Raw genomic sequence first — 10,604 nt, 5'->3', positions numbered from 1 at the left:
TGTTAAGTTCCCATTTCTTATCCAAATCCAGCTTGGAGCTCCCCTTCCATAAAAATCATGCTGGCACCTATGATGTTAATTACAGCCTTGGGCAGTGGTCCTCCTTTAAACACCTCTGTATTAAGTGTATGTTCCTGTCATGCATTAAACCTACACCGTTGTGATTTTGTCCACTTCACCAACCCAGTCTTTACTTTAATCTGCTCCAGGCAATCCGATATTTCCTGAGTATGTCACTTTCTTTGGACAGTCTCATACACCTCCCTTTCTTTTCAGTAAATTCCAGTAGCTATTAAGGGCTCCATCACAGACTGTTGAGAACATTAGAACGGTACCGTGCACATCTTAAACTTGTTAACAGTATTTCCAACTCCCTTCACATAGTTCTGTTAGCGAATGTTTATGGTACGGGCGAATTCCTCTTCTTCCCACGTGAGATGGTCTCTGCCAGTTACAGGGGCCACCAAGGAATGTCTCTGTAACAAAAGGAAAGACCAGAACTGGCTTCTTCCCGGTGTTTCCTCTAGACTCTCCGTCACGCTAGAGTGCTGTGCGTTTGAGTGTGTGTCCAAGACCCCAGGCTTCCCAGGAGGAAGCCAATGAAAAACTTCAACCCAGAGATGACTGGAATCCCACAACCTCTGACAATGGAAGCCAAGGATCGCAAGTGCTTAGAAAGTCACTGGGTAATCTTAAACAAGGAGAGAAAAAGGGAGAAAGGTGAAAAGGAAGTAGGAGCCACAGACTTCCGCAGATCATCAGTCACATACAAGGGTGAGGTGTCAGTCGTGGTGCAAATGAGCGTGGCCCCATCTGACCACATCAACAATGAAGGTGATCTTATTTATGCGAAGAAACGGAGAGATCGCCCAGGTAGATCGCCAGCGCCCAGAGGTCTTCGCCTCGCTGCCAGGTGACCTTCTATACTTCGCTGGCACGGACCACGGTGCACAGGGATCCTCGGAAGTGCTGATCAATCTCCCTCTTCAGCTCCGGCCACACGGCTCAGTCGGTGCCTCCAGGCCCTTCCCTAGTAGGTGGCCTTTGCTTCTCCACCCGCCCAGCAGCACGGCTCCGCCCCACGAGTCCCCGCCGCGGCCACGCTCCCTTCCCACTATGCCACGCCCCTGACCTCCTTCCTGCCTCGCCCCAGTAATCTGGCCCCGCCCCCGGCCTGCCTCCCGGCCCCGCCCCGGAGCGAGGCCCCGCCCCTACCTCATCCTGGCCCCGCCCCAGGCGCAAGCCCTTCTCCCGCGCTGGGGCCCGCCCGGGGTTGTTAGGGGTCGGGGAACCGCGAGCCGTCCAGCCTCCCAGGACCAGCAGTGCGGGACCTCCCGGCTCTTCTCTCGTCCCGGCGCCGCCGCGCCCTTCCTCCGAGTAAGTGCCTCCCTTCCAGGAGCGGAGCTCAGGGGCTCCGGGGGTTAAAAAAAAAAAATAGTAATGATAAAACCAGACGCTATTTTGGGACTTTCGAAGTGCTCCTGGGAGCGCACTTGCAGTTCGCCAGGAGTTCCGGTCGTGAGAGTGGGTGTGAGTGAGTGCGTGTGGGGAGTGTAAGTGGGCGTGAGCGTGTGGGAGCGCGCAGCTCGGGAAGTCCCGGAGTTTTAACGTGCCCGCGCCGCTCCGTGGATCCCAGGTCCGCTGCTGGGACTCTGCCGCCCGGGAGACCTCCTCCAGCCCCCGCGTAGAGCCCGCTCTTTCCTCCCTTTCTTCTCTGAAGTCCGCTCTGGCCCAGGGTCCTGTCCTCCCTGTAACCACCCTCACACGCAGATGCAGGGGTTGCCTGTGTGGTGGAGGATGCCCCAGATTGCCGACTGCGATGCTGGCCCGAGATTGTTATCCAATCCTACCTTGTAAAACGAGCAGCGGCCAGGGTTTTGCTTTAAGAGGTCCCGTGAAGAAAGTTGTGTGCGTTTCTGTGTGTCCCGCGTGCTTCCCGGTGGCGCCGATCCTCCAGCACCTGCTGGGAGAACACCTGGTGGGTTCCCAGGGCTGCTGAGAGGCGTTTTCAAGACCAGTCTGCTCAAACGACTTGGGCACCTGAAAGATAGATGTTCATTGACTCAGCAACACCACGTTTCTAAACTGATTGATTTCCTAACTCACAGCGCTAGCAACTGTAGTTTACTGCCCAGTGTTGAAATAGCAACGTCCTTGGGTTGCTTCAGTCTGAAAATTTCATCCCGCTCTAAGTTGTTTTTCTTGAGGAGTGGGCGTCGGTACTCTCACTGCAGTGGGCATATTTCTACACAAAATTATTCCTTCACCAGTTTGCCTTATTGTGCTTGAGCTGCTGAGTTTCCGTGTAGTCATAATTTCTGGTTCTCCTACCGCTCGCTTTATTCTTGCTGTGTGTTTGCTATGAATTCATGTGGATTCCCATGAAACTTCTTCCACGTTTGTTGAAAATCCCCTTAGATGCTGGTGGGAAAACGACACTTTGAATACAAATTATTTACCGAGGTGCACGGCTACCAAAACTTTGCAGCCAAAGAAAACAAAAATCCCTGTCAGGGTGGCTTTTAAAAAGCCGCTGTGCTTTGGTGGCTGCAAGTTAAGAGCTGATAAATCACTTAAAGTGCTTCTTATCACAGCGGATATTTTTATCATGCATCGAATCCTGTATTACACAAAGGTGTTTTCACGATGATTTAACTAAAGGGAACATTATACTTCGCAGTGTAAACATATGACTCCATTTCTGTTTAAGAAAAGAAATAATTATCGCACTTAATTAAACACCTGGAAACATTTATTGCCACCTTCTAATTAGATCTGTCATAGGGGGTTAAGTCAACAACTTATTGCTAATATTGTAGGTAGTAATATAATTGTCCTTTCTTTGGTCTTTTGGGATGCTGTTGCCCTCTCTGTAGATTAATCTCCTCCTCTACTACCCACCACTGGAGTTTTTGCTGTAAACCGAGGAAAGTTTTAGATTAGCTTCCCCTCCCTGTAAAATTGAATAGTTTATTTAGGTAATGAATGTTCTGGTTTACTGTTCATGTGACAGCTGTAGATTTTATAAGCTCTTACAGCTGTCCAGGTTTCCTGATTTAAGAATCATTAATATATCACCAAATGGAGGAATGTTCCACCCAAAGTGCGGAAATCTCGAACAAATTGTAGACGCCATCTTCATGGGAGATTTACTCAACTGTGCCTTTTGTTCTCATGGGTTTTTTGCTTACTGAGAAAACGGTTGTATGAGTTGGAGATCTTGTCCTTGCTGTCTCTCAACTTTCTGTCCTGGTCTTTCTGTTGCTGTGACACCATGACCAGCAGGAGGAAAAGTCTGTGGATAATAGTCCAGCACCGAGGGAAGTCAAGACAGGCACTGAAGCCGAGGTCCCATAACTTGTTCAGCGCAGTTTCTTATATAACCCAGGAGTGGTACCTCCCGCATTGGTCTGGGCCCTCCCGCAGCACTCATTAATCAAGAAAATTACCACACAGACTTGCCTCTGTAGGCCGATCTAATGGAGGCAATTCCTCAGTTGCAGTTCCTTCTTCTCAGGTGACTCTGGTGTGTGTCAGCCTGACCAGAACTAACACACTTTCCATTTGTAACTGTATTCTTGGATATAGTCTCTGCCTTGCTTTGGGTGTATATTTGGGAGTGGACTGTGCTGGGACCCTAAATAGAACAGTATAAGCCAGGGCCTACGCACTCTGCACCGGCCTGCTGGCTCAGAGCATTTGATGAGGTCAGCTTTTTTTTTTTTTTTTTTTTTTTTTGCAGTTTTCATTCTGTGGAAAGCAGAGGAAAGGGTATGTGGAGAGAGGTAATTGCATCTAAGAATGCTCATTAGGAAATACGCAGTTGGAGGAGGGGCAGGTTTCTAAGGGAAACTTCCAGTAGTAAACCTTTGAGGTTGAGTGCGCCTTCACATTAGGCACAGCACAGTTAATCCACTGTGCTGGAGTTAGCTCCACTTGGAAGCAACATAGCCCTTTCTTGGAGACTTCATTCACATCCAGATTTGAGCTTTGCTCTGTACTTGACAGGCTGGCCCTTCCCCACCTTAACAGTTTTGCTTGGTAAGAGTTGAAAAGACCAGATACAAGGTAAGTTCCAGGAGTCAGGGGAGAGAGGGCAATGACAAACACAAGCCACCTGTGTCCTCCAGGACAGGATGAAAGGCAAAGAGGCTCAGGGGAGTATGGGGAATGTTAACTCAATCCCAGTACTAAGGGCACCGACTTTGGCAATGAGGACACAGGGCCAACCCAATGATAGACTGATTTGTTACAGTTTGGTATTTTTAGGGATCTGTGGCTGATACAAAAACTGAGAGGTGATGCCTGGCCAAAGTAGCTTTTATCACCTTGCTGCTCTATTCTTTACGTTGCCCACATCCTGCATTTAATACCGAAAGCATACAGTAAGTACTTATCAAACACCCCAAAGGTTCTCTTAACAACTCTTAATACCTCCCTGTAGCTAAGAGTTAATTTCATTTCCTGATATCCCATATCTGTTTTTGGCATGTGTAGACTGCAGTTTCTAGAATTTTCTTCTTTGGCGTCACTGTCCAACGGTTGGAAATGAATATTTCATGGATGGAAGAAGGGAGAAATGAAAAAGAAATATTTTGCCACAAAATGTAAATGAAAAATAATCCCCAATGGAAACCAGTTGGTTTTTATTCTCTATTTTGCCTTGAAGACAGAGAAATGAGTTAAAAATAGAGGGTGGATGATTCTAGAATGTCAGTCAAGAGGTACCTTAGAAGCCACTTCTCAGTGCTCTCAGACCACAATGTTTAGGAGTATTCAAATTTGGAGGCTCCTCAGTCTAGCATGTAGGAAATGAACACCATTCGTTCATTCTTGCAGCAGCATTAGCTGAGCTCTTAATGTATGCCTGATAGTTCACAGCCATCTCTTGTTTATCTGATGGCCTGGAAGTCTGGTAACTTGCACAGAGAAGGACAATGTTGAGAAGGCGCCCCTCAGCGTGACTGGATAGAGACAAGGTGAACTAAAATTTTCTTGTGTTTCACGAAGGAAAACTACTTACATAGGATAGTAAAAACATTCTCAAAATAGTTTTATTTCTCTGATTATGATTAGGAACTGTATTGGGCACATTTTGCCTGTTGTCTGTTTCAAAAACCATTGACAGAACAGCAAGAAATCTGACTGTGTTATATTTTCTTTCCTTAAACATTTGTGTCAAGCATGGGCGTTACTATAGAAAAGTGTTTGAAAATACCCCTGTCTCAGCAGTAATCAAGCAGTACCTATCCCATCATTTCAGGGGAGAGTTGCTTTTTCTGTAGAAGCAAGGATTTATGGTATAGAACTAAAGTAGCTGAGGTTCACAACCAGCTGTGAGGCTGCTGCAGGCTGCTGGGATGGCTTCATAGCATCACCCTTTTCATACAGAATGGGGGCTGTAGAAACACCTGATGTTTCTGTCAAGGTGACTAAGGATGAGCCAGAGAAATGGCCATTCTTCATCAAAACAGAAAATGCAAGGGAGAGGAGATCATCTGAGTGCCTCAAGTTTACAAACATATCTTAGGCTAAGGGAAGAATGTTAAGCTCAGGTTTTCCCATGTTTGCTTCATGGGTGATGGGAACAGTGAAGGCTTGTTTGGTCAGGAAGAGCTGGGTTATGATAACTCTGCTGGAGTCAGCTGCTTGTGTCTGATCACAGCTATGTCACTTTGAACAACTGACATCAGCTCTCTGAGCCTGCTTCCTCAAAGTTGGTATTTGTGTTATATGGTTGCTGTGTGGTCTAAACCAAAATATTCTGAGACACCCAGTTAGTGTAGACTTACTTCAGTTAGCCAAATCGCTCTCCTTTCAGGAGGACAGTGATGACCCTGGGCTGTCCTAGAGGAGGGAGGGACAGTGGTCAGTTGTGCTGAATGTGCATGTAACGCGATTCTTCTAACAAAGCCAGAGGAGCTCAGAGAGCGGAGTGAACATAGTACAGTTCCAATGCGTTCCCGCTGCAGGATTCTGTGATTCTGTGAGGATAAAGCTGCTGTTGCCTGAGCCAGCACAGGGCTGCTGAGTTTGTGTCTCAGCACAAACAGCCCTGGTGCCATTAAGCCTCTCTGCACAAAACAGATGCTTTTCTCCCATGTTCCAAACAGGTATTGGAGACAGAGCATCCAGCACAGACAGCTGCCCAGGGCATTGCAAGGAACTCGGACTGGCGTGTCCTCAGCCTAAGTGTGAGCCCCAGGATTCTGTGAGGGAAGGGGCAAGGAACACAGCATTGGGCAATCAAGGCACATGATTTGTGACTGGATATTTGAAAGGAGTCAAAGAGTTGAAGGCAGCCTAGACAGCCACCTCTGGTGTTCTTCCTGCAGCGAGCTCATTTAGTCTAAGTACTCCTCACTCCCAGATCTTAGTTATCTATTTATTTACTTATTGATTTTTTTTTTTTTTTTGAGATGGGATCGCTACCTAGTCCTGGCTGTCCTGGACTCACTATGTAGACCAGGCTGGCCTTGAACTCACAGAGATCCTCCTGCCTCTACCTCCAGAGTGTTAGGGTGAAAGGTGTGTACCACCACATCCAGTGGGTTTATTTTTATTTTTTTAAATGAGATTTGGAGGTCTGGAGAGATTGTAGAAAGGTTAAGAGCACTTATAGTTCATGCAGAGGGTCAGAGTTCCATTCCAAGCACCCATTTTGGGTAGCTCACAGCCACTATAACTTGAACTCGAGGGGATCTGACACCCCTGGGTCTCTGCTTCCACCAGCACCTGCACTCACACGTGCACATACATACTTCCTCACACACGTACATGCACATCATTAAAAATTTAAAAAACTTTAATTCTGATTTTTCAAGACATGGAGAACTCACATAGATCTGCCTGTCTCTGCCTCCTGAGTGCTGGTAGTAATGGTATGCACCATCACGACTGGCTTTAAAAAAATCCTTACAACATGGCCTTCAACAAAATGGCAGCCACAGAAGTTGTGGTATATGCCGTGGCAGCCTTGCCACTCATGCTCTTTTGTCCATCTGACTGTGATCAGACACACAACATAAAATGCCATGGCCATATGGGGAAAACTTCGGGCACAATGTTGGCAACAGATTTCAAAGTTCAAGACATACTTTGATGACTCAGGCTTTCAAGAAATAAGCCCAGCGCCTGTCTGCGTAACGAGGTGATTGGGGAACAGTTTGCTTTCCCTTCTCTCTCTAGGGTGATGAGGTGGTTTTTCTGGGAAATGGCTGGGGTTTGATTAAATAACCCTGTCACCGCCTTCGTGGAGACAGGCCCCCAGTGACTCACAGGGTGTACCTGGGAGCCGGAGCCCAGACTTCCTCAGCTTCCGGGGGTGACCTCTGTGTACACATGCTTCGCCTCTCTGCTGCTTTGCTTTTATGACCTGAAACAACAGATAGGACCCAAAGGCATGGCTGCTGTCACAAGCCTTTGAGCTGGTTGTATCACTAGAGAACTTGTGGTAGCAGGGAGTCCCCGCCTGGTGTCCTGTGCACTTGCTGCCTTCCCCACAGGAAGCAAGGTGACACAGTTTGGGACTTGCTAGGAAGCCAAAAAGGTGAATGTGTCCACTCTACATTGGAGACTGTGTCTTCTCTCCTGATCATATGCCAGTCACTTGGGAAACTTGATGTTAAAGGTGAACGTTCTTGGGTCCCATTACCAGGGTAGACCAGGGAGTCTGTGTTTCTACCCTCTGCTCTGCCCTGCTGTCCCCTTCCCCCAGGGAACTAATGCACAGCCGAACCTCCAGCCTGGGAGTGCTGTTTTCATGTCTTGTTTGAGAAAGCTTTTTTTGGGCAGCAGATATCTATAGGGATTTGTGTGTGCATGTGTGCATATCCATGCCTGTATGTGCATGTGTGCACATATTCCTTTATATGTGTATGTATTCCTATGTGTGCGTGTATGCATGTGTGTATGTATTTCTGTCTGTGCAGGGGTGCTGTGCATTTATATATTTCCATATGTGTATGTGTTTGTGTATTTTTCTGTATGTGTACATGTGCATGTGTACACATATACATTCCTGTTTGTGCACGTGGGTATGTGTGTGTGTATTCTTGTATATGTATGTAGGATAGCAGTATGGACCCGTGTGCATGTCCGTGTAGAGGCCAGAGATTGATGTCGAGACTCTTTTCTCACTCTCTTCAGTTTGGAGACAGGTTGTCTCTTTGCACCTGAAGGTTACAGATTTGACTAGCTCTCCTGTCTAGTGAGGTCAGGGATTTGCTGTCTTCTGTGTAACCACCAGGATCCCCACCTCCGTCCCAGGACTGGGAGTACCTGTGCACGCTGCCCGGCGGGGGATCCAGACTTAGGTCTCCCTGCTTACACAGCAAGTGCTGTGCTGACTGAGTCATCTCCTCAGTCTAGGATTATATTTCCTATGTACAGAGTGGCTATGAAGGTCAGAGAACATTGAAATGAACTACTCACAGAGAATGCATCCCTGTGAACCCATCTTACGAAGTAACCAAGCCGTTTTTCAAGTAGGTCCTCACCAGATTGGAAACTGTTGACAATGAAAACCCCTAGTGGTACCCACAGACAGATGCAATCTTGGCATCCATGGAAGCCACAAAGGAAGATCTGCCCAGAATTCAGCAGCTAAAAATCTAGATGCTAGTCCAATGTGGTGATGCCGATGTTGTGGGTTTGCTTCTGTGGCTGCCTTGAGGACGTATGCGTGGTGCTTTGTGGATTGCTGATCTGGGTTGACACCCTTTTCAAGAACAGCCGAGACTCTGACCTGCCTAGTGACCCATTTTCCCTAGCTTAGGCCTCTTGTACTGCCCTGAGGTCCTGGAACCTCCAGGAATAACCTGTCTTGCTCTCACATTTCCTCTCTGATTGTGCAATGGTAGGCAACCGGATATAGACTGTTTTCAGTTCAAAGCCATCTTGCTCTAACTTCTGCTTTTCTTTCCCCTTCCCTGAATCTTGGGTTGTGTTAGTACCTGAGAGCTCCTTTCCTTATACTGAATTCTGGTTACTTTTTAATTTATCATTCTAACAGGGGTCATGGAAAGTATGAATAATGAAGGCCTGATCCTGATGACAATACTAATTTTATTTGCTCTACTGCGTTTGCCCTCTAGGTTTAAATATTTGATTAGGTACTAACAAGTGTGAAGATGGATGAGTCTGAGTCTCACCACTGTCCTCTAGTTTGCTGGCTCAGATCCAGGAGACCAGGCCTTCCAGCCTCGCTATTGGAGGGGTGAACAGATGGAAGGATGGGCATTGACTTGGGAGACAGATGGCAGCAGCAGATATTAACCACCTTCTTCTTGATGCATAATGCAAGAGCATCCTCTCCAAAATTGTGCCTTCAATCAGCCTTAACATTCTTCTCCCTTTTATGGCTCTCATTACTATGTGTACAGTCATGGTTAGAGTGGACCTGTTTCTGAGGCTGCCAGAATGCCTAGTTCTTAGTCCGAGATCAAGCCTTCAGAGGCATGGCTTCTCCTAGGGCCTCTCTCCATGCCTAGCAGGTGGCCACCTTCCCTCTGTGTCCTGTTGTGCATGTCTCTGGTGTCTGTCCCTCTTACTAGGCACCAGTCATGTTGGATTATCGCTCTTCCCTTCCCTTCATTTACCCTTAATTACTTCATTACTAAAGGACTGTATCCATCTATGGTCACACTGGGAGTTAGGGTCTTGGTATAAAAAACTTAGAGGTGTACTTGTGCCCATAATAATCAGGTTTATAGAAATTGAAAGAGGAGAAAGCTTTTTCCCTTTTACATTGATTGAGTTAATCTTTGTGTGTGTGTGTGTGTGTGTTTGCCTGTGTACACACGCTTGCATGTCCTGATACTTATGTGGAAGTGAGAGAGCAACTTATAGGAGTTGGTCTTCCATCCAGCATGTGGGTTCCAGGGATCAAACTCAGGTTTGTCTGACCTGCTGTCAAATGACTTTACCTGATGAACCATCTTACTGTCCCAAGGAAGAAAGCGGATTTTTGCTTCTGTTTTTGTTTTTCATTTACCTACCCACTTGATGTAGTTGGATTCTCTCATTTTTACCTTTGCTCCAAGTGTACATCTGGTTTGTTTCTGTTCTTCAGATTTGAAGTTTTTTTCATTTTTAGTTTAATTTCTCTATTTGTGTGTGTGTGTGTGCGCATGTTTGTGCACATGAATGAGTGTGTGTGTATGTGTAGAGGACAGACTTGATGAGAGATGTTTTTGTCAGTTGCTTTCTACTTTATTTTTATAATTCAGGTCTCTCGGTGACCCTGGAGCATGGTGGTTCAATAAACTGGCTGGCAGGCAAGCCCCAGGGATTGGCCTGTCTCTGCCTCCCCAGGGCTGGGAGTTCTGTGTGGGTTCTGGGGATATGAATGAATGAGCCCAGGTCCTTACGCTTGCCTGGCAAGCTCCTACCAACTGAGCCATCTCTGCAGGCCCATGAAGAACTTCCTTTAATAGCGCTTGTAGTTGGGATCTGGTGGCAACGGGTCATCTCTGTGCGCCTGCCTGGTGCTTCTGTGTCCTTTCCTCTTTCTGTGAGGACGCCAGTCGGATTGGAAAGGGCTAATCCTAGGGAAGCCTTGCTTTAACTGACCCAGTTCTGTAACGTTCTGTTTTTAAATGTAG

General features: G+C 46.9%; 1 protein-coding gene across 2 annotated transcripts in view; it reads left to right on the top strand.

The window, feature by feature from the left end:
• The first annotated feature begins 1,221 nt into the window (after nt 1–1,221).
• Tnfaip8 (TNF alpha induced protein 8) overlaps nt 1,222–10,604 on the top strand; it is a 115,202-nt gene continuing 105,819 nt past the window's right edge. The window contains exon 1 of one of the 2 annotated variants that reach the window (XM_021653894.2): nt 1,222–1,377. In XM_021653894.2, the coding sequence (XP_021509569.1) occupies nt 1,377 (1 nt within the window). In that variant the 5' untranslated portion in view covers nt 1,222–1,376. The remainder of the gene's footprint in view (nt 1,378–10,604) is intronic. The other variant, XM_060377287.1, reaches the window with a different exon arrangement.

The sequence above is a fragment of the Meriones unguiculatus genome, chromosome 2 (genome assembly GCF_030254825.1).
Source record: "Meriones unguiculatus strain TT.TT164.6M chromosome 2, Bangor_MerUng_6.1, whole genome shotgun sequence".
Lineage (NCBI taxonomy): Eukaryota > Metazoa > Chordata > Mammalia > Rodentia > Muridae > Meriones > Meriones unguiculatus.
This window is presented reverse-complemented; position numbering and strand designations above follow the sequence as displayed.